General features: G+C 34.7%; 1 protein-coding gene across 1 annotated transcript in view; it reads left to right on the top strand.

The window, feature by feature from the left end:
- Positions 1 to 25910, top strand: part of Vha44 (V-type proton ATPase subunit Vha44) — a 147845-nt gene that overhangs the window by 58045 nt on the left and 63890 nt on the right. The window contains exons 7-8 of the mRNA XM_090402018.1: positions 12294 to 12392; positions 25653 to 25721. Of these exons, the coding sequence (XP_090258144.1) occupies positions 12294 to 12392; positions 25653 to 25721 (168 nt within the window). The remainder of the gene's footprint in view (positions 1 to 12293; positions 12393 to 25652; positions 25722 to 25910) is intronic.

Genomic DNA, 25910 nt, shown 5'->3' with positions numbered 1-25910 from the left:
TAAGTACCAGAACGACATAATAGGGGTGACGGAAACAAAAAAGACAAACTGGTGAGATCATTCTGAGCAATAAATACAAAATATTATATTCAGCAATGACAATCAAGGAAAAGAAAGAGTAGCCATATTATTCAACACTACATACATGGCTAATCTTCTTGAATGGTAGATAATTTCAAGTAGAGTGATGTGGGCAAATATCAGAATGGAGACTGGACAATGAGACTTATTTGTGCTTATTGACCAACAGATGTTCTACTAATGGAAATTGACGAATTTTTTAAGGCTTTAGAGAAAGCAACTGACACAATGAAAAATGAAAAGTTGGTCCTTGTTGGAGATCTAAATAGCAGAGTAGGAAATGATTGTCAGACACAGAAAAATATTTTGAGAAAATTTGGAGAAAAGAGCAAAGTTAATAATAATGAAAAATACCTGTTGGATTTCTGCTCAGGAATTTCATGCAGAAATTTCTAACCAGGACATGGACTGGTTATTACTAACACAATGTTCCAACATAATAATGTGCACAAATTCACATGGAATAAGAAAATCTCATTGACTATGTTATTGTTGACAGTGATGTTTTCTCACTGGTGCAGGACACTAGCGTGTACAGAGGATTTGAAATTGGAAGTGATTACCATTTAGTCTTGAGCAGGATAAAATTGAATTTCATATTAAAAAGAAGAATATGTAAGAAAGTTGTAAAATGAATAAAAGTCGAGTAGCTCTCAGATGTGAACTATAGACTAAAATGCACAAATTTATATCATTAAAATACTTCATTATTGAAGAAAAAATGAGAGTTTGAGAACAGGAACCAAACCTTGGAGATTCAGTGGCAAGTACTGAAGAAAACATTGATTGAACAGCCAGAGAGGCATATGGTAAAGTTGTCTGCAAGGATAGAAAAATCAGAACTCCATGGTGGACACAGGAAATTAAAGAGGCAGTGAAGAGAAAAGAAGAAAGAATATTGAAAGTTTCTGATGAATAAGTCAGCTTTTGCTCTTAGAGAATACAGAGACAAATGTAAGAAAGCTAAACACTGTGTAAAACTAGCTAAGCAAAAGTCATGGGAATACTTTGTAAGGACATAGAAAATAAATATCAAAAAGGTGGCAAGATATTTTGGAGATTGTTGAAAAAGCTCTGAAATGGAGTAAAGAGTGCTATAAAAGGAATTAGAGATGATAAAGATGACACTAAAACCAAAGAAAAAGATATGCGTGCTGCATGGAGCAGTTATTTAGAAAATTACTAAATGAAACAAGCAGCAGTGAAGCACAGTGGTAAAAAACACTAACGAGGCATGCAATCAGGAATACATATCCATACTTGAAGTAAAAAAAGCCATCAAAAGCCTAAAATGTGAAAAGGCAGCTGGAGTAGATGATGTTCGAACAGAAATGCTCAATTATGGAGGTATAAAAGTCTTACAGTGGCTTCACTGCATAGTTCAGAAGGCCTGGACAATGGGATGAATTCCAGATGATTGGAGTAGAGCTCTCATGGTATCCATGTATAAAAAAGGGAAATAAAACTGAATGTGAGAATTACAGGGGTATTTTTCTACTGAGTGTTCCTGGTAACATTTATGCAAGTATACTTGAGAAGGATTGTGGAAGAGAAGCTTGGTGAAGAGCAGCTGGATTCAGGCCAAATAGAGGCTGTCAGGATCAGATTTTCACTTGACGACAAATTGTTGAGAAATCATGGTATAACAAAGATCTGTATTTAAGTTTTGTAGATCTGGAAAAAGCATATGACAAGGTGTAAGAGAGAAGCTATTCAATACGTTACAGTTATATGGTGTTAATTGGGCATTATATCAAGCAATACTTAGTCTTTATTTGAGTTGTAAGTCAGCAGTTAGAATTGAAGGAAGTACAATAAGATGGTTTAATGTTAAATCTGGTGTGAGACAAGGATGTACATTATCCCCTCTGTTATTCATTATCTATATGGATCACATTATGAAGGAAAGTGGTATTAAACCTGATATCAAAATTGGAGATGTTAATGTCAACTCTTTGCTTTATGCAGACGATGTTATACTTTTAAATAAATCTGCTACAAGTCTGCAAGATCCTCTGACTGTATTGAATAACTGTTGGAATAGATATGGTATGAAGGTCAGCAATAACAAGACAAAGAAAATGAAAATAGGCAGAAGCATTGAAAATATCAACTGCATTGTGAATGGAGAACCTATAGAACAAATAAAACAATTCAGCTACTTTTGGCACAATTTTTAATGAAAATGGTAAATTAAATATGGAAATAGACAACAGAATCAACAAAGCTGGTATGGTAGTAAGTCAACTGAATAAATTTATATGGAAGAAGAAAGAAATTAGTCAAAACACTAAATTAGCTGTATACAAGCCAGTGTTCAAACTGATTTTAACTTATGGATCTGAGAGCCGGGTGAAACACTTGACCAACGACTAGAGACCGCAGATATGAGAGTCCTGAAAAAGATTAGGGGTGTGAATAGATTGCATCAATGACAATATCATATTAGAAATGAGGATATTAGGAAAGAACTCGACATTATTAATATCCAGGAATGTGTTAACAGAGCTAATGTCAGGTGGTATGTTCACTTAAGCAGAATGGGAGAGCAAAGATTAACAAAGCAATGTTCTCTATCAGGTTTGGCAGGAAAATGACCCATAGGAAGACCAAGATATTGGTGGATTAATATGGTAAAAAGTGCTTTAGAAGATAGAAATATAAGATCTGATAATGTTGGAGTCTTGACAGGTAACAGATTGATTTGGAGGAAAATTGTAGATAGGAAGTTAGCAATGATGTAAATTTTTCATGTACTACTATCATATTCTGTACACTCCTTGAGGATACATGTTAGAAATTTGATGATGATGATGATATCTTGATTTAGAGTATTTACATCTTTTTCTTTTGCTTCCAGTATCCTTTTATATATTTTTGTTTGATATATTTTTCTATTTTGTTCAAGCATTTCATTTGTCGTCTTCGTCTTTTGTATGTTTTCTCCTTTCTACTCTTTTGTTTATACTTTTTCTTTCTCTTAGCATTCTGTGGTCACTTCTTATGTTGAATTTATTTAAGACCCCTACATCTTTGATTATATTCATGCTGTTAGGATGTAATCTATTTCGTTTTTTGTTATATTATTCAGTCCTTTCCATATCCATTTTTGTCGAAGTCTTTTCTTAAAGAAGGTGTTATCTATTTTTAACTGATTTTGGTTGCAATTCGATTAATCTTTCTCCACGTTCATTCCTGTCGTCTCCTAGTCCAAATTTCCCTGTTGGAAGATCTTGTGCATTTAATTGATCAAATGCACAAGAACTTCCATAATAATATAACAGGTTTAGCTAAAACATTGAATATTCTTAAACTTGTATTATTTCTTTGTACTAAATTTGGCTTAAAGATATCATTAATCATACCTATAATTTTGATGATTTTTTAACTTTATTAATTAACAATTTATGATTATAAATATTTTTTTATAATTATTTGTAGCACAGTGGTGCTATAGGCTCTTCTGCTGTGTATAGAAAGAAGCTAGATATCAGTTAATAGATATCTACAGTAGATATGTAATCTGAAGTTCGTATGGCCAGAAATGGTCAGTGTTGATTAAATAAATTCAAATTATAGGAACATTTTCAGTAAGTTTACTCATGTCCACCCACTTTTTTCTCCTCATTTCGCCATAAATCAGAACAGCTGACTGGGACACACTTACAAAAAAACCTATTTATGAAAATTTGTAATAGTAATTTTTTAATAGTTTGTAATTCATGGTATAAGCAACACCAAGAGAGGAAAAGATATATTAATTTATTAAACTTAGTAATATTTCACTAGTTTTCTACCAGCAAGATATTACTAATCGAATCTCCATAGATCAGTCAGTATATACAAAGCCCTTTGGTCAGAAAGACCTGGGTTCAATTTCTGTCAGTGAAGTGAGGAATGGAACCTTTATCTGGTCTCTTTTGACTAAAAGTGAGTTAGCCAGTCTCATATGGAGGTAGGGATTTTTTTCACCTGGAAACTCCGGTTTTTCATCCTCCAGAACAGGCAAACTGGCCCATGAACACACATACCTACAGACAAAGGCCACATTGGGAGGCATAGGGCTAACCACCTTATCCTTGATATAAGGTAGTGGTTAAATGAATAGAAAATCCTCGACACTGCAAGGTAAGAAGGAAGGAAGAAAGAAGAAGAGATATTATTAATTATAAGTTATAACTCTGATAACACACGGCTACTAAACTGAATCATTAGAAACAATTCAAATCATAACTGAAACAGAACTAATGTCCTAACATGACAGCCTCTATGGGCCTGATAACCATAAAGTTAATTTGAAGAAGTCAGGCTATCTGGTCGCAAAAGGATTGTCTCCCAGAATATTTGGCAAATTAATGCAACCATACTTATCATCCTCAAAAAAAAAGTACAGTAATCCCTTGATTAGTTCGCCCCCTATTAGTGCGTTTTCGATTAGTGCAAGATTTTTTTTCGATACCCAAATTCGATTAGTGTGCCTATATACATCTTAAAAATAAATGTTACAGATTTTAAAAATTTTCTATCTATACATTTTTATGGCTAATTATTTTAAAAAATCACTCACTAGAATGAAATAATTTAGTTACCTATTTAAAACATTTTACAAACTTATCTTTAATGGCCTACTACGCTATTTCCATGTACACTATGTATACTATGTTCCAAAATTTACCGCCAGTATTTATGTTGTTTGCTATAGTACGCCCAGATTTGAGACCCTTCGACACTTTTGCGCATGTCACAAAAAGGAGAATCCATTCCGATAATAGGGTAATCAATCCGTCTTCTGGGATGAGTTGTTTATTATTACACATCGGAAAATGAACTTCTCTTTTATGATCATTGTAGTTTTTAAAGTGTAACTATTTTGCTTGTATAACAGTTGGGAAATTTTATCTATAAAGCACGTGATTTCATGTGTTGGTGACCGATTTGTATGTCCTTCATTTCTTTCTCCCCTTCAGCATGAATCGACTGTTCTTGGCACCAAGACAAGTGATGATTTTGATGGTCGTATCGCGTGCCTCCTTTGCAATGTTATATGAGTGTATTTTCCTTACTTTTTTTTTATTTTCAAGTATTTTCCTGAGCTTTAATCATGAGTAAAAGAATTAGTGAATTAGTCAACAAATAAGTGGATGTGTGAAAAAGATTCGATGATGAAGAGAGAAGCAGTAAAATTTGCAGAATTTTACTGCTTCTCTCTTCATCATCGAATAGAAGAGTAGAAGAGGCAATAGGGCCATACTGTCGGTTGTATGAAAAAAAAAAAAAATGCCCACCAAACTACGTTAGCTCAATTCTTTGTTAAGAAGTAGAATAATAAAATTTATATTCTGAATATGTTTTATTGCCTTTCAGCTTCATGGTATTCCTTTAACTAGGCCCTGAGACATACCTTAATTCTTTTATAAAAAAATTAAGGTTCAAAAAAGAAATTTGAGGAATGAATTATACTGTTTCCCATAGGTTATTATGTAATATATATATTCAATTAGTGCGTTTTTGATTAATGCTTCTGTTTTAAAGAATGCATTAGGCACACTAATCGAGGGATTGCTGTACAAGTTTTGAAAATAATGACTAGCGTGGAATGTGGTATCTTTGATTTCTCACCCATATTAGCTACTAACATTCATCTTGATATGGCTAGTGTTCTGACAAAATCCAAACCTCCCAAGAATAGCATTCTGCTGAAAGAAATATTGGCATTTAAACAGTTATACAGAACAAAAAAAAATTATTATAACCAAAGCTGATAAATGAAATGGTACTGTTATTATGAACCAAGCAGATTATAACAGAAAAATGAATCATTTCCTTAAAGACTCCTCTACTTATCAGAGTGGGATTGTACCAAATTCCAAAAGAAAAAGTATATGAATTATTAAAAAAATGTTATATCTTGGCCTAAAAGATAACCAAAAAGCTTAAACCTTTTCATGTCAAGCCACCCAGGATATATGGGATCCCAAAAATTCACAAACCTAATAAACCCCTTTGTCCAATAGTTGACCCCACCTACAAACTGGTCAAACATTCAACCAGATCACTTTCCACCTCACATTCAACTCTCCCTCTTATATTAAAAATTCACTACACTTTAAAACTTGAATAAAAAATTTAACTTCGACATATTCTGACGTGGTCAGCTATGACATTACTTCACTGTTCACTATAGCACCTTTGGCAGAGACCCTTGACCTTATTTAGTCACAGTTCCTCTGTGATATAACTGAATTATTCAAATTCACTATTTATTCTGGTTACTTCTAATGGAAAGGAAAAATATAAAATATACAGACAGTTGGATGGGACTGATATCCCCCCCCTCCTTATTTTATTATGACTAGCCAACTTCTACATGGAACATTTGAAAACCAAGCACTCAACACAGCTATATTTAAACCAGTGGGCTGGCTGCATTCTGTTGATGATTTTTATGGCCTAGATACATTGGATACATTTTCATTGTATCTGAACATCCTAAAATAAACTTCGCGGTAGAAAAAGAAAGTAATGATTGTTTCTCCTTTCCAGATACAATAATGGTATGACTTCGTAATCCTTATTCTTTTCCATATACAGAAAATGCACACATAAAGGAAGGTATTTACATAAATTATCATACCACCACCATCGATCCCAACAGTATGGCATCCTTAAAACATTTACTTACTTAGCCAGGACTATTTGTTAAAATGACGCAGCCCTTGAAACTGAACTCAGGATCATTTGCAACACGTTTTTAGCCAGTGACTTTCAGCCTGTATAACATAGATAAAATATTACATGTACCCCCATCCCTCCTGCAACCAACACACAGGATCACAACAAAACTATTCCTATCCCGTATATTAAGGGCATATCAAAAAATATAGCTAAAGTTCTCTACAAATAGAATCCCCATGCCACTTTTAAGTCACCCATTCAGCTAGCTAGCTAGCTATCCTCATTTGTTTCTCCTAAAGATCAGCTTCATCCTTTTCACATCCTGGAATATATAAAGCACCTTGTGCTTGCAGTTTGGCCTGCTTTGGTCAGAATGGTAGATCAGTTAATATCATTTTTGTTCTAGGTGTTTATCAGAACTTTCTAGACCTCCCCCTTGTACAGTTTGATTGCTTCTAATAATTTAGTTTAGTGGCTGTGCCGCTTGTTACAGTTATAATTTTTTCTCCGAAGATGCAGGGTAGAAAACCATTGGAATATTAGTAAGTTTAATAAATAAATTTTTTTTTTTTCTCTTATGATGTTGTTTATACCATGAAGCACTATTATGAATAATCAACAACTAAGCCTTTCTATATATACTATTTATGAAAAGGTTACCTATTCTGGCTTTATTTTCTCAAGCCATTTATTATTATTATTATTTTTAAATGGCTTTTGAGGCTTGCAACCTTCCTAGCTCCATCTCCCCCAAAATATGTGTCAGCATAATTGACAGTAACTTCAATATGTTTGCAGTAAATAAAACGAAGCAAGACTGCCAATTTATTTCTCAGTACCTCCCTTGTTGGTTTTGCTGCAGCATAAATCAGTGATTGTAAGTATGCCATTTTTGCTTGTTCATAAAGTCACAGATGAAGAAAGGTTACAAAAACAGATATTTAATGTCAGGACAGTTGGAAGAAGGCCCAGAGAACGACAAGAGCTAGATAGATTTGATCCACTTAACGATGTCTTAGAACAGCGATTTTCAACTGGTATGCTACGAGAGGTCTTCAGGTGTGCCGTGAGATTTATGAAAACAAATTTATTGAATGAAATAATGTTGTGATTTGCACATTTATTTATTAGTGTCTGGTCTTCCATCTTCTTGTATGTGTAAATCAATCAAAATTATGCCTATTTTTTTGCCAGATCATCAAAAAAATTAAAAGAACATATTTTTAGTGTGCCACAGAATTTTAATAATTAGTCTAGGTGTGCCATGTTATGAAAAAGGTTGAAAATCACTGTCTTAGAAGATTGATTTGATAATATTGGAGGTCTGAAAATAACAGATTAATTTAGAAGAAAAGTGTTAATAGGAAACGAGTAGTAATAATGTAAACTTAATAACGTGGTGCTCATAGTATCCTGTACATTCATGGACTGTACAAGGAACATTATCATCAATTGATGACAGAGATAAAATTAACTAGGATAATCTTTAAATTGTCATTTTTATGGATTTTTTGATTCCCTCCAGAGTTTCTGAGATCCTTTTTCATATTTCTTTGTCATGTCACAAATTAAAAAAAAAAGATATTTATATAAATTATAATAATAAATTAAGCTTCTGTGTTTGATATTGTTCATGGTATTACTTACAGTATACCATATTGAAAAAAACACAAGAAGAATTGCTTATTTGACTTTCTTATGGCCTATGCTTTACTATATCAGAAATAAGTTATTTTAATTTCAAAACATATAGTTACAGAATGATTTTTAAAACATAAACTGTCATTAAACTGATATTGTATATCATGTTGGGATATCATACATGTGATTTATTATTGTTCTGTGCTATATAATCCTTTCTTTTAGTGTTGCATGGTGATCAGCATTCATTTTAGAAGTTATGGACTTTACAACCGTGTTATAAATAACTGTTTTAATTTTCCGACGTTTCGATCTTCATATTAAGGTCATCATCTGGAGTATATACAAAGACAAGCTGAGTTTCATTTCACACAGTAAGCTAAAGAAACAATGATTTGATCACTGGTTATTCCACTGGCATGACCTCTATTGAAAAAAAAAAAAAAAATTAAAAATTAATTAAATATTTAGAAACTACATCAAAGCTAAATTATTTTTAAGATAACATAGGAGAAAACATTCTTTTATATAGATAGTTTACTTACAGTAACAATGATGTCCTATTTTTAACATGACAATTGTTATATTAGATTTAAGATTCTGGATTATAACTCTTAGAGAGAAAGATTCTGTGGGTGGAATATGTGCCTTCCATATACTTGGGATTTTTTGACCATTATTATTGTTCAGATTGGGGTGGTTGATAAGAGTCTCATAGGCTTCTTTAAATTTGCGTTCATACCATGTTTTGGTTCCATGTAGTAATGTGATGTAAACAACGGGTGCTTTTCCAGTCAATTCTATGTAAAGTGTTCAGGGCATGATCAGAAAGACCAGCTTCACCATTGTTATTATATTTAATGTGTCATTTATGTTCCCTTTGTCTGATGAATTGTGCGTCCTGTTTTCCCTATATACAGTAGATTACAGGTGCAATAAATATGGTATACTCCAGGGTGCGCCAGCGGAGGGAGTGGGTCTTTGGATGAGTTGAGTAAGCTTTTTAATTTTGCAGGAGGTTTAAAGGTGGCTTTGAGGTTGTATTTCTGTAGTATTCTGTTTATTTTATCTGATGTCCCTTTAATGTAAGGAATGGTTATAGTTTTATTGTAGTCTGGGTTATCTTTGTTTTTTATTGAGGTCTTGTAGAGAATTTTGTTAATAGTGTTTTGGCTGTAACCATTTTTTAGAAAGGTATTGCTGATAACTTTAAATTCGTCTTTCAGTGCTTGTTCATTGGAGCAGATCTTCAAAGCCCTGTTTTTTAGAATATTAATGACACCTAGTTTTTGTGTTGGGTGGTTGTAGCAGTTTATGTGTATATATATTGGCCAGTATGTGTCGATTTCCGATAAACAGTGAATATGTCTGCCAGAAGGAAGACATGTGACAAGTGTATCTAGAAACAGAAGTGTGTTTCTAGATACACCTGTCACATGCTATAGTCCACAATTGAGATTGAAAAACCAGTTTGGTTTTTCAATCTCAGTTGTGAACTATATGTGTTTGTGTTGTTTGTGTAGGTGGCTAAGGAAAGTGTCTGGCGGCCCATGGGGCCAGATCGTGAAAACATCGTCAATGTATCTAAGCCAGACTTTGGGTTTTAAAGGAGAGGAATCTAGAGCATGTTGCTCAAAATGTTACATATAGAAGTTAACAGATGGGAATGGGGATAATGGTGAGCCCATGACTGTGCCTTCTTTTTGTGGGTAGAAGGTAGAAAGTGTTTTGCCATACAAAATAACCAGAACGTGATAAATGCGCAAAGAGCGCCGTAATATCTGGAGGGAATTTGTTCTGTAAAAGAAGAATTGTGTCATTGATTGGGACATTCGTAAAGAGGGCAGAGATGTCAAAACTGACTAATAAATCATCTTTTTCTAATGTAATATCTTTGATTACGCTTATGAAGTGTTGTGTGTTTCTGATATAGGAGAGGGAATGACCTACCAACTCCTTGAATGTTGCCACTAATTTCTTGGCTAGGTGATAATTTGGGCTGTCTATACCTTCAACTATTGGCTGGAGTGGTGTGTTTTGTTTGTATATCTTTGGTAGACCGTAAATTCTTGGGGAATGAGCATAGTGCGGAAATAATTTTTTGACTGTATCTTCGGGCCATGTAGTAATTGATTTAAGTAGTTTCTCTGTTTTCTTTTTTTATTCTATTGGTTGGGTCGTAGTTAGTAAGTTGATATATTACTATCATCCCAGACCAGCAGATTAATTTTTTCTAAATATGTGGTTTGGTTTAGAATAACAGTGTCACTTCCTTTATTGACTCTAGTTATTACGATGTTCGGATTTGATTTTAATGATTTCACCACTGTTAATTCGTGTTTCGTTAATTTGCTTGTTATTGTTTTCTTATAATTTATATTTAAAATGGTGGTTTCTAAACGTATTTTATCTGCTATGATATTTGGGATGAATCTTAAGCCTCTTTCAATATTACGAAGAAAATCTAGCTCGTTCATCGATCTGGGTGCTACGGCAAAATTTAGACCTTTGCTGAGTAGCGAGAGTTCATCTTTGTTTAAGGCGTGGTTGGATAGGTTAACTACGTTACTATTACCTGCAGGTGATTGGTCGCTCCTGTTGTTTCTTGCTTCTGGTTGGTTGTTAACGTTCACCATGGAGAAATTCAAATATGTCCGTTGGTTTTGTCAATCTTTTAGTCTATGAAATTTGGATATGAGATTTCCTTTCTTAGTTTGAAGGATATGGTTCACCGTGTTGTCCGTAATCTTTTCGAGGATAATCCAAATATCTGCATTCAAGTAACTTGAAAGTTCAGATTTTACATTTTGTACCTGGTTTTGAGTAATGGCCAAGTTTTTTCTAGTAGCCTGGATATGTTCTCTGAGTAATGCTTTCTCCATGCGGTGGTATATTCATTGCGCCTTTGTTGAGGTAAATTTTCTCTTTAGTTTGATGCAATTCGGAATGATATTATTGTCCCTAAAACGTTTTAAAAATGCCAGTCGATTGATCAAACCAGAAACATGAATCTTCAACTTACCATATTTATTGCATTGCTTGTGGATCGAATCTCCATGAATTATCAGAATCCTTTCTTTTAATGTTGCACGGTGATCAGCATTCATTTTAAAAGTTATGGACTTTACAACTGTGTTATAAATAACTATTTTAATTTCCCGATGTTTCGACCTTCATATCAAGGTTATCATCTGGAGTATATACAAATATACATTCGTTTGCTCAGTGGCCAGTAAGGCAGCATTAGTTAAATGAATATTTTATAAATATTGTCATCTATCTATTTATTAAATAAATGTCAGCAAATAAGAACTTGTTTCACCAAGAAAACCGCATACTCTTTTTTCTATCATTTGTATTTATCCCAATTTTATTTACTATAGTTCTCTTAATTCATAAATTTTCACAAATGCAGGGTACTAGTAGTTTTAAAGTTAGTACTTTCTTAATCCTTTGACATATAAATTATTTTTGAACTCTAAATTCATTTGAAATTGACGCGAACTTCATAACGTCTGCGATATGTCGAAATCGATTTTGGTGCAATAAACAAATGACGTGTCACAGATGTCTTTGTACGAAATTCATTTGAAATTGATGCAAACTTCGTAACGTCTGTGATACGTCAAAATCAATTTTGGTGCGATAAACAAAAGACTTGTCACAGACGTCTTTGTATGTTAACAGGTTAAAAAGAAAATATGTTTGGGCATCCCGGATATAAAACATTCACATGAGCAAATGACACTTAACTTGGCAGTGCTTCACAGCAAAATAGGTTATTCATTATATTGTGCTATATAAGTTATATACTGTTAATAATTTTGATAGTAAAATCTTCTTTGAGTGATCTACTTATCATAAAATGGATTGTTTACATAAATTTTTATATACAGTGGCAGCTTGCTGATGCGAAATCTTGGTGATTTAGTAAAGAAGGAGCATTTTGTTCTTGGCTCTGATTACATGGTCACACTCCTTGTTGTTGTTCCAAAGTAAGTACATCATAAAATATTATTACCAGAATCATTTACGTTTAATTTTAATGTCTTTATTTGTAAAATTTTCAGCTAAGTTTCAAAGACATTGTCAATATAGTTATAGAAAAATACTAAAAAAAACTACAATTCAATTGAAAGTATGTGATATTATGTACGTTATCAGCTGCAGGAGAATATCTCCATCTGAATAAATATATATTCAAAATAAATTACAATAAATTAATATAGTTAATAAATTATTTTTAAATATAAACAGTTTAATTACAAATTAAAGAATGCATAAATGGTGAGTATTAATTAATATAACTTCTGAAAATTGAGAAAGTTTTAGACAATCTCTTTTGTTCAAGTTTGGGTTGTGAATGTGTACTTCACAGTTTTCTTTGTAGAGTCTTTTCAGAAGAAAGTAACTTTTGTGTAACATTTTGGTTTTGCTCCACTGAATCCTGTGTTTTGTAGATAATGCATGGCTTGGTATACCAGATTTGTTTACTTGTATACTTTAGACTTAGTCGATCTTCACAAATTCGTCTTGAAATTCTTCAAGACGAATTTGTGCAGATCGACCAGTTTGTCCATAATAACATAAGCAACAAGAGCAGGGGATTCTGTAAACTCCACGATAAGAAAGAGGTTATTTGTCTTTAGGTGAGATAAGGAAGGTATTAAGTTTGCATACTGAATGGAAAGCAACTTGTACGTCTGCCAAAGTAATCTTGCTATTTTTTCTGAAAGTCCTTTAACATGTGGAATACAAATTCTTGAAATTCTTCAAGATGAATTTGTGCAGATTGACCAGTTTGTCCATAATAACATAAGCCACAAGAGCAGGGGATTCTGTAAACTCCACGATAAGAAAGAGGTTATTTGTCTTTAGGTGAGATAAGGAAGTATTAAGTTTGCATACTGAATGGAAAGCAACTTGTACGTTAATCTGCCAAAGTAATCTCGCTATTTTTTCTGAAAGTCCTTTAACATGTGGAATACAAATTCTGGTCATTGTTTCTTATGGTGAATTAGGATGACTGCCATAAGTATTGATTATTTTTTCAACAGCTTTTGCATTATAACCATTAGCGATAAAGGTATTTCTGATAATAAACAGTTCTTTGTTTAGAAGAGAATCTATAGAACAAATTTTGTGAGCTCTGGTCAACTAAGGATTTGATTACACCATATTTCTAAAAATGATGAGAGTTAGAATCAGTGTATTTACCAGTGAGTTGGTTTTGTATATACTAGTAGTAGTAGTAGTAGTTTCGTATAATAATAATAATTATTATTATTTCGGGCGACTCCAGGGAGTCCTTAGACTCAACGAGGGAGGCCCTAAACATCATGTCCACACAACTATACGACATTCTCACAGTATCTATCATACCTTGCCTTGAACTCGCCCACTGTCATAGCACCCACAACAGACTCTAGCAGCTTATTCCACTCATTTACCACTCTAAAAGTAAAGAACCCAGCTCTAACACCCCTGCTAATCACACTCTTGCCCAGCTTCCATAGGTGTCCCCTAGTTCTCCCACCACCAGTCCTGATTGCAAAAATATCCTCTGAATTAATCCTATAGAATTCCTTTAGCAATTTGAATGTCTCAATCATATCTCCCCTTTTCCACCTATCAACTAGTTTCTGCAACCCACAAATCTTCAACCTGTTCTCATATGGTTCATTTCATAGACCTCTATCATCTTAGTCACTCGCCTCTGGATCCTCTCCACCTTCTCCCCATCAAGAAGGAACCGAGATGACCAAATCTGGACACAGTAGTCGAGATGAGGTCTTATCAAGGCTCGGTACAGAGGTACAATAACTTGCTTGTCTCTGCTCGTCAAGGTATTTTTCAACAACCAAGTGAGTTGATGAGCTGATTTAGCTACTTTTGCAATGTGCCCCATAAACTTCATCTCCCTATCCACCAACACTCCCAAGTCCCTGGCCTCATCAATCTCCTGAGTACAGTTCCACCAATGTGGTATACTGCTGCTAATCTTTTCACCCCAAAATGCATAACCTTATATTTTGTCACATTAATTTAACATCCATTATCCTTAGCCCAGAACTCCAATCTGTTCAAGTCATCCTGCAAGATTTTGACATCTTCTGCATTCACTATCGCCCTACCCAACTTTGCATCATCAGCGAACAAATGAACTTTTCCACTTAGATCCTTCCCTATATTGTTAATGAACAGATTAAACAGCAGTGGTCCAAGAACAGAACCCTGCGGCACACCACTAGTCACAGGCCGTCTTTTGGACTCTACTCCTGAATAAACTACTCTTTGATATCTCTCCATCAACCACCCACCCACCTATCCATCTCATCAACCCTATATCCATTCCCATATGTTGTAGTTTACGGATTAGAATTCCATGTGGTATCCTGTCAAATGCCTTTGCCAGGTCCAGCAGTATCACTGTAAACCCATTACCCTTATCCAGTTCAGCCATCACCTTGTTATAAAACTTGAGCAAGTTACTGAGGCATGATCTACCCTTCACAAAGCCATGCTGTCCCCTGTACAGTATCTTGTTTTCATCAATCCATTCCTGTATTTTTCCCTTGACTACTTTCTCCAAGACCTTGACAACGACTCCTGATATGCTGATCGGTCAGTAATTTGCAACCATAGTCTTGGATCCTCCTTTATGCAGTGAAACTATTTTCCCCTCTTTCCATACCTTCTGGACTAAACCAGACCCGAGACTCAGATTAAACAACATGGTCAAGGGCACTGATAATTCCTTAGTCGCTTCACGCAAGACCCCGTGCCGGTATACCATCCAATCCCATAGATGTATTCACATTAAGGTTCTGTAATAGACTATTCACCTCCACTTCATTCATCACAATTCCCGTATAAACTAATGGTTCCTTCATTTCTTTAATGTCACCACAATAATAATAATACAACGGCTGTGAGTCCCTTTTTTATGGGGAGGTATGACACCATCTCAGTCCCCCAAATTTTATTCAGGCTCGGAACCAGCATAGCTGACGAGTCAGGCCTATGGCTGGGTCAGTATTCCTGACTGTAATCTGTGTGTGTTCACGTGGCTGGTTTGCTTGCTTGCTTGCAGGATGAAAAACCCCAGATAAACTTGTGGAAAAAACCCAGCTGTCCATGCTCAAGACCGGCTAACTTAGCTATGGCTGAGGAATATCCTTAAGCTCCTCACATCGTTTTGTATTTGTATGCCATTTGTATATACTGAGAACTGTAGACTACCAGTTGGTTGACATAGAAGAATGAGAACATCCAGAAAAGGAAGACAATTGTTGTCTTCTACTTCCAAGGTAAATTTGATTTTTGGTTTTATTGAATTCATTTTTTAAAGAAATTCATTAAGATCAGACAAGGAGGAGTTCAATACAGCCAACACATCATCAGTGTATCTGAACCAAACCATTGGTTTAGGTGAAAAAACATCCAGAATATGTTATTCAAAATGTTCCATCAAGTAATTGCTAGAGTTGGGGACAGGGGAGACCCTATAGCTCTTCCCTCTATCTGTTTATACAGTTTGTTCTGGCATCTAAACATTCTGAATTAATGAAAAAGTCGAATAATTTATAATTTTACAATATCTGGAGGAAAGTCTTTATGATGCAATTCAATTCTATCTGTCAGAGGATATTTGTAAAGAGTAAAATTACAGCAAAACTTACTAGATTTGTGGGTTGTAAGGATAATCCTGAAATTTGATTCTTAAAATATATTGAATTTTTTATGAATGAAGAATTCCAGTAATTGTAGGAAACATATTAGATAAGTATTTTGAGAATGTATTTTGAAGATGTACCGTTAAGACCTATTGTGAACTCCATAGGATGTTCTACATATAAAGTCATGATACCTGCATCTTCTTGTTGTAAAATCTAAGCTTAAACTTAATTTAGATATAAAGCTTAACGTAAGAAGTGTAAACAGATATTATATATTGTGCATGTTGGATATTACACATTGCTGCACTATAATAGCATAGCTACAGTGTTCCCCCTGACACTCACACAGTAAATGTAGATCACTGTTTAACTATCTGAAATCATTGTAATTCCAAATTTAGTTAACTTCCAGGATTAGTAGACAGGCATTCGATTCTGAAATATGAAAATTTTGATAATACCCAGAGCTCTCATTAGGTAGGATGAGAATGAAGAGATTGTGTATGTGTGGTGGGAAACTGTTTGTTAAAGCATTTGATTGGTAGGATATTTTTGATAGTAGGCTTATGAAAGAATGAATGAATTTTTCATACAGCTTGAATGTTTGAGAGGGTCTGGTGTTCAAATTTATTAAGCATTTTCAATACAAACATGAATAATAGAAGGAAGTCAGCTGAATAAATTTTTATATAATAAGAAAGAAATTACTAGTGAAATCACTTGGGTACTTAAGGGTCAAAGTACCCAAGTGATCGAAAAATTAAGGATCGAAAAATGATTTGATGCTGTATAACTGAGAGGAGACCTCAACATAGCCTTTAAAGGACCAGGGCTTCTGACCTAATGTCCAGTCCTCACCTTCTCATGGTGCACCCTGTTGGGTATCTACCTGGATACTAAACGAACGAGGATGGGTGGCAATTTAGGATTTAGCTGACCAAATTGTATTCTTATTGGCTTAAACCAAAATGCAAAATGATGGTACAACATGACATAATTTCATATCAGCTGGGGCATCACCCAGTTAAAGAAGGCCCCGTTGTTTTCGCCAGGGAACCAGGACAAACAGCGAAAAGTCAGCTATTGGTGGAACAAATCTGAAAACATACTTCAACTCAACATCACCAGAGTCAAAGATCGGTACTATCAACAGAAGAAGGCTGAATGGAGCTAGCTGAGGAATTAGATAAGTACCAGATCGACATAATTGGTGACTGAAACAAAAAAGACAAAAACTGGTGAGATCTTTCTGAGCAATAAATACAAAATGTTATATTCAGGCAATGACAATCAAGGAAAAGAAGGAGTAGCCATAGTATTCAACACAAAATACGAGGCTTATCTTCTTGAATGGCAGGCAGTGTCAAGTGAGATTTGGGCAAATATCAGAATGGGGAACTGGACAATGAGACTTATTTATGCCTATGGTTCCACAGAAGGTTCTACTAAGGTAGAAGTGGAGGAATTTTTTGATGCTTTAGAAAAAGCAACTGACACAATGAAAAAGGAAAAGTTGGTCCTTGTTTGGGATCTAAATAACAGAGTAGGAAATGATTGTGAAACATACAAAAATATTTTGGGAAAATTTGGAGAAAAGAGCAAAGATAATAATAATGGCAAATACCTGTTGGATTTCTGCTCAGGACATGGACTGGTTATTACTAACACCATGTTCCAACATAAAAATGTGCACAAATTCACATGGAGAGAAGAGGCAAAGAATAAGAAAAGTCTCATTGACTGTTATTGTTGATAGTGATGTTTTCTCCCTGGTGCACCAGAAGGTACAGAGGATTTGAAATTGGAAGCGATCACTATTTAGTCTTGAGCAGGAGATAAAATTGAATTTCATATTGAAAAAATTTCATGTAAGAAAGTTTTGAAGAGAATAAAAGATGAGCAGCTCTCAGATGTGAACTGTAGACTAAAATACACAAAGAGTATTGAAGAAAAAAATGAAGGGGTTTGAGAACAGGAACCAAACTTTGGAGATTCAGTGGCAATCCTTGAAGAAAACCCTGATTAATTCAGCCAGAGAGGCATGTGGTGAGGTTGTCTCTAAGGTTAGAAAAATCAGAACTTCATGGTGGACACAGGAAGTTAAAGAGGCAGTTAAGGAAATGAAGAAAGCATATCAAAAGTTCCTGGTAAATAAGTCAGCTTGTGCTCTTAGAGAATATAGAGACAAATGTAAGAAAGCTAAACACTGTGTACAACTAGCTGAACAAAAGTCATGGTAGGACTTTGGCAAGAACATAGAAAATAAATATCAAGAAGGTGTCAAAATATTCTGGAGGTTGTTGAAGAAGCCGAGAAATGGAGGAAAGAGTGCGTAAAAGGAGTAGAGATGATAAAGGTGACATGAAAATGGGAGAAAAAGATATCCTTGAAGAATGGAGTAATTACTTTGAAAATTTGTTAAATGAAACAAGCAGTGATGACAGCACAGTGATAAAAAACACTCAACAGGCATACAGGCAGGAATACATATCCTTACTTGAAGTAGAAAAAGTTATCAAAAGCTTGAAATGTGGAAAGCAGCAGGAGTAGATGATATTTGACCAGAAATGATAAAGTATGGTGATATAAAAGTCTTACAGTGGCTGCACTGCATAGTTCAGAAAGCCTGGACAGAGGGATGAATTCCCAATGATTGGAGTAGAGCTCTCATAGTACCCATATATAAAAAGGGAAATAAAACTGAATGTGAGAATTACAAAGCTATTTCCCTACTGGTAAGATTTATGTGAGTATACTTGAGAAACGGTTGAGAAGAATTGTGGAAGAAAAGCTTGGTGAAGAACAAGCTGGATTCAGGCCAAATAGAGGCTGTCAGGATCAGATCTTCACTTTATGACAAATAGTCAAGAAATCATGGGAATGTAACAGAGATCTGTATTTAAGTTTTGTTGGTCTGGAAAAGGCATATGACAAGGTGCCAAGAGAAAAGCTATTCAATACGCTACAGTTATATGGTGTTAATTGGGCATTATATCAAGCAATACTTTGAGTTGTAAGTCAGCAATTAGAATTGAAGGAAGTACAGTAAGATGGTTTAATGTTAAATCTGGTGTGAGACAAGGATGTACATTATCCCCTCTGTTATTCATTACCTATATGAATCACATTATGAAGGAAAGTCATATTAAACACATGATATCAAAATTGGAGATGTTAATGTCAGCTCTTTGCTTTATGCAGACGATGTTATACTGCTAAATAAATCTGCTACAAGTCTGCAAGATTCCCTGACTAAATTGAATAACTGTTGTAATAGATATGGTATGAAGGTCAGCAATAAAAGACAAAGACAATGAAAATAGGCAGAATCATTGAAAATGTCAACTGCGTTGTGAACAGAGAACCTGTGGAACAAGTAAACCATTTCAGCGACTTAGGCACGATTTTTAGTGAAGATGGTAAATTAAATATGGAAATAGACAACAGAATCAATAAAGCTGATATGGTAGGAAGTGAATTGAATAAATTCATATGGAATATGCGAAAACACTAAATTAGCTGTATACAAGACGGTGTTCAAACCAATTTTAACTTATGGATCTGAGAGCTGGGTCAGATGTAAAACACTTGACCAAAGACTAGAGACTGCAGATATGAGAGTCCTGAGAAAGATTAGAGGCATGAACAGATGGCAATATCATGTTAATAATGAGGATATTAGGAAAGAACTTGACGTTGTCAGCATCCAGGAATGCGTTAGCAGAGCTAATCTCATTATGTTTATGGTATGGTCACTTAAACATAATGGGTGAGGAAAGATTAGCAAAACAAGTGTTCTCTGCCAGGGTGGCAGTAAAACGACCCATAGGAAGACCAAGATATAGATGGATTGATACGGTACAAAGTCCCTTAGACGATAGAAATATAAGATCTGATAATGTTGGAGTCTTGACAAGTAACAGACTGATTTGGAGGAAAATTGTAGATCGGAAGTTAGTAATGATGTAAATTTTTCATGTAGTACTATCATATCCTGTACACCCCTTGAGGGTACATGGCAGGAATTTGTTGATGATGAAAGAAATTACTCAAAACACAAAATTTATCTGTATTCAAGACAACGTTCAAACCAATTTTAAGTTATGGATCTAAGAGCCTGGTTAGAAATAAAACACTAGATTAAAGACTGGAGCCACAGATATGAGAATTCTGAAAAAGATTAGTGGACTGAACAGATGGCATCATTGGCAGTATCATTTAAAAATGAGGATATTAGGAAAGAACTTGCCATTGTTAACTTTCAGGAATGTATTAACAAAGTTAATCTCAGATGGTATGGTCACTTAAACAGAACAGAAGAGGAAAGATTAGCAAAACAAGTGTTCTTTGTCAAGTTGGAAAGGAAAAAGCCCAGAGGGAGACCAAGATGTGGGTGAATTGATAGAGTAAAAAGTATCTTGGAAAACAGATTTATAAGAATCTGATAATGCTGGAGTCTTGACAGATAATAGATTAATTTGGGGAAAAATTGTCAATTGAAAGTTAGTACTACATGAAAGAAGTTTCATCATTACTATCATAGCACCAAGATTTCCCTAAATATCTGGGTGTTAACCTGGATAGAACACTGTCTTTCAAAAGACATCTGGAGAATCTCTCTTTAAAGATCAGAACCCGTAATAACATCATACAAAACTGTGTGGTTCTACATGTGGTTCTTCTGCTATTACACTGCGATACTCCACGTTGGCCTTAGTCTACTCTGCGGCAGAATATTGTTCACCAGTATGACTTAACAGTCCTCATATCAAGAAATTCGGCATGCAAATAAATACAGCGATGAGGATAATAACCGGTTGTGTCTAATCCACTCCCCTCTACTGGCTTCCAGCTTGGAGCAATATTGCACCACCGAACCTGCGCAGACAGAATGCTCTGGTAAAAGAATACAAAAAAATAAATAGCAATCCCCTGTTGCCGATACATGAAGACCTCCCATATATAAATATGAATCGCCTTAAATCCCGATGGCCTTCACTAATATTGGCTGAAGAACTAGTAAATAGCAATTTCAATGTTAATTCGAAATGGCTAGAAACTTGGAAAGAAAAATCGCCACCAGACTTATACAATTATATCCTTCCCAACCAAAATCCAAAAGGGATTGAACTTCCACGTCATCTGTGGAAAAGCCTAAATAGGATACACACAGGACGTTGTATCTGTGCAGACGGCTTACACACATGGGAAGATCACCTACACCCCAATGCGACTGTGGGGTCATAAACCAAACCACCCGGCACATTGTGGAGGACTGCAGGATAAGAGCCTACCCTGGTGACCTGAGAGACTTTTTTGAGGCAGATCCTTCAGTTTTTGATTGGCTGTCTGAACTGGATTTAAAATTTTAGACTTTATTTAATTTAATTTTTTTTTTTTTAAATCTGATATTTGTATATGTGCATTACTTGTATCATTTTTATTGTTCTGTACAAATATGTATTTATATATTCTGATGTCATGTGTCTTTATTATGCCATACGCTAAATAAATAAATAAATTACTATCATAACATCCTATAATCTTCTTTTTTCGCTATGCCTTATCCCGTGTTAAACGGGGTCAACGTTCCCATCTTTAATCTTCTTCCAGATACTCCGCTCCAGGGCATCTTCCCGACTCTATCCTTTCTCCCTAAGATCCTCTGCCACCTTATCCCTCCATCTGAGTTTGGGCCTGCCTCTTTTCTTCCTTCCCTCCACCTCCATACGCTCCACTCGTTTATCAACATACTCCTTCTCTCTACATGACTGAACCACCTCAGCCTGCTTTCTTGTACCTTCTTACCGATCGGCCCCACCTTGACCACCCCTCTGATGTAGTCATTTCTTATCCTGTCCTTCTTTGTCACACCACTCATCCATCTCAACATCCACATCTATGCCACCTCCATCTTCCTCTCCTGTGCCTTTGTTATAGGCCACGTCTCTGTGCCATGGAGCATCGCCGGCCTCACCACCATCTTATACAGCTTTCCTTTCATCTTACAACCCCGCTCATCTTCCTCCATTTCATCCAGCATGCATGTTATTCGGTGCTGTATTTCCTCATCCAGGTCACCAATCCTCTCGATGATCGACCCGAGGTACTTGAATTTCTTTCCTGAAGTTAACCTTTCACCCTGGAGTTGTATAATCATATCCTCGTCACTCCCCGTTGACATATATTCGGTCTTTATCCAGTTAATTTTCATGTCTCTCTCCTCCAATACCTTTCTCAACTCTTCCAGGGTCTTTTCAAGCTTCTCTCGAGATGATTCGCAGAGAACAATATCATTGGCAAACATCATGCTCCATGGCGCCTCCTTCTTAACGTCCTCCACTAGTACATCCATGACAAGATCAAAGAGGTAGGGGCTCGGAGCTGATATGTATTTATATATTCTGATGTCATGTGCCAGTATTATGCCATACGCTAAATAAATAAATTACTATCATTACATCCTATACACCCCATGAGGAGTGTATAATGTTAGGAATTTGATGATGATGATGTATATTCAAAGTGTGTTGAGGAATTAGTTTTCATCTCTTATTATATGTTTTGTTTTTATTGTAAATTTTCTTGGTATTTTCTCTTAATTACTCTGTTCTAAGTATATGTATGTTCACTGCTGAATGCAAATTCCTCAGCATTACTTCCAGTGACAATGCTTTCTCTTTTGGGAAAGTTGTTATGAAATAAATATAGATTGATAGAAAAAAAATTAAAAAGTCTAAGTGGTTTGTTGAGTTAGGAAAGCAATAAAGGCAGCCACAGAAACATACTACCACAACTACTAATAATAATTAAAGTATACATATTTTAATTATTATTATGTGAAACCTCCAAGGACTCATTAAGGGATGGCATCCTGCTCCACACAGTCTTCTCTATATTATCCTCCATCTACACACAGTCTTCTCTATATTATCCTCCATCTACACACAGTGCTATCTATTGATTATAAAAGCCCATATAAGGATTCCTCTTATAATTTCCTAAGTCATGTTTCTCTGCTAAAGTAAACACAGCAGGTTTATATTGGGTAGCCTGAAGTTTTTTAGTATAGAGTAAGAAGGTAATATTTCATAAGAGCTTTATCTAAATTGAAACAGAGGATAATTAAGAATTTGAGATTATAAAAAAAAAGGCCGAAGAAACTATTGTTTATTATTAGATTTTTATCTTAGATTTTCCACCCCAAAAATGTATGTGATAAATAATAACTAACACTTGGTTTAATAGGTCATGATAATATAGATAGTGAAACTTAGTAGTTTCACGACATATTAAATGATGAGCCCAAAACTAAAATTTCATATAGTAATTTAATTGAAAACAAGTAACTGACTGTGAAATGTTTTCACACCTCACCCATTTATTAATTTCTTAATTTTTATTAATTTATTTAGTAAAGATTTTTATTTATTAAAGAGTTTACAATATATGTTTCTTAGTTTTAATCTTTCTACATCTCATGGTCATTTGCTACACATTACTGGTTGATAATACTTCCCCCCTTACTTTATAACAATATGTATAACTTTCTGATAACTTGATTATGAAATTTGACATGTTCAAATTTCATAATCAAGACATAAAATGACCTGGAGTGAAGTAATGATGGAAAAAGTAGCTATTTCTGTTCTCTGCTAGTGCAATGGATGTGAGAGAATTAGTTATGCTTTCATGTTTCAGGATTTGTCAATTCAACCTAGTGACATTTTATATCTCTGATAATGTTGGAGTCTTGACAGAGACTGATTTGGAGGAAAATTGTAGATAGGAAGTTAGTAATGATGTAAATTTTTCATGTAGTACTATCATATCCTGTACACCCATTGAGGGTATATGCCAGGAATTTCATGATGATTGATGACATTTTATAGGTAGAAAATGTATTTAAATTTAAGAATTACTAAATCAAACAGAAATTAATAAATGGGTGAGGTATGAAAATATTTCAGTCAGTTACTTTGTTTTCAGTTAAATTACTATAGGAAATTTTAGTTTCCGGCTCGTCATTTAATCTGTTAGTGTAATGTGATTTTCTAGGACAAAATTGTGACTTATATTTTGATGGTACATTCTGGTATGGATATTCAGATGCTAATTATTATTATAGTGACATCCATGGAGTTAGTCAACTCATCATGGAAGGCCCACCCAATGAGCAACATATCTAATGTTGTTCTGAGTAGAACAGATGTTGTGGCCTTACAAGAAGACTTGAATAGATTGGGTGAATGGGCACGAGAGTGGGAATGCCAGTTCAATGTAAGGCTACAATATCTGCTCTACTCAGAACAGATAGGCTCAAATGCACTGCTAAATAGGACATTGTTACCATCATTGTTTTCTTCTGTTTCTACCCTAACTGGACTTAAGTCATCTGATATCATTAGTAGCACTCCTCCTCCTCTCCTATCTCTTCTGTCATTCCTAAAAATAGTATACCCATTACACTCGATCCCGCTTACCATATGTTATTCTGATAGTCAGGTTTCAAGGACAAGATGTACAAACAGATTAAGGCACTGCTATGGACTCCTTCCCTAACCAGTGTATTTAAAGAATACTGAAAAATTGCCTTTACTCAACTCTATCATAGAGCTATGCTACATTGATGTGTCCTCCATTTGGTCACATGACATAGTTTCAGAAATATTTTAAGCACACCTTAACAGACAATTTTACATTGAACAATGAAACAATAATTGTCTTCTCTTTCTTGATGCTCTAATTCTTTGCCTATCCACTTGATTCTCATCCATCTCTGTCTACCAGAAACCTAAATATAACTGGCAGGAACATCCATCATCTTTCACACCACCATCTTTAAAAACATTAGAAAATGGAGTTAGAACTATCTGCTCAGATCACACCAGCCTCACTACTAAAATTAGTCACATTCACAATACTTTTTTTTTTTAGCCCGTGACTTTTTAAATACACCCTCAGTGGGATCAGTAAATTTTACATCATTCCTACCAACTTATCTCCCCCTTCCAAAAAAAAAAATAAAATACAGTAAAAAATTGGCCACCCATATCCACCCAGCAAAACATCCTTTTTATCACTTTTTATCACTTTCTATCACTTTTAGCTACTCACTGATGAGACCTCAAAAAAGGTTGAAACTGGTCTGGGTAGTGACCTCTCCTCATAATGTACAGCAGTATTACATCTCCTAGGAGCCGTGTGTTGTTACATTATGAGAAAAATATCAAGGATAGTGAGAGCTTGCTCCACCTTTTCTTCGAGTTGCCTTGGTGTTGTACTACCAGGTGGTCACTTTCGCTTGGATTCGCCGATAGTTCTTCGGCATGAAACGCTTAGATCGTAGTTTTCGATCTTAGAGTTTTGCATACTGGCTGTAAAATAATAAGGGATTTTTATCCCCTATTTAATTAACTTCGCCAGGGGAAAAAAAAAAAAAAAATAGCTGTTTGGCTTTTCATCTTAGTTATAAACACTCATTTTGTTACTAATTTGTATGTTCTATGTTTTTCAGATTAGCTAGAGTTATTAAAAGGTATATATTTTTAAACTTTTTTTTAAATTTTGTTCTAGGGCTCTGTACAAAGACTGGTGGAACAAATTTGAAACTATAACAAAGATGATTGTTCCCAGGTCAAGTCAGTAAGTAATACTTTGAGTATAATATAAAGTTTTACCACAGTGGGAATGGAATATGGAGTTTCTCTTTAATTTCAGAGGTTTTAAATTGATATACATATGGTGTAATGAGATTTTAGATTTTTATGACATATTTTTCAGAACTTTTCTGTGAGTACTACTATCTGTGATACTTATATTGAAAATAATACT

Source organism: Typopeltis vanoorti, chromosome 12, assembly GCF_054136105.1.
Source record: "Typopeltis vanoorti isolate ZY-2024b chromosome 12, IOZ_Tvanoo_1.0, whole genome shotgun sequence".
In the NCBI taxonomy this organism is placed as follows: domain Eukaryota; kingdom Metazoa; phylum Arthropoda; class Arachnida; order Uropygi; family Thelyphonidae; genus Typopeltis; species Typopeltis vanoorti.
Note: the sequence above shows the minus strand (reverse complement) of the source record. Positions and strands in the feature narration are given on the sequence as shown.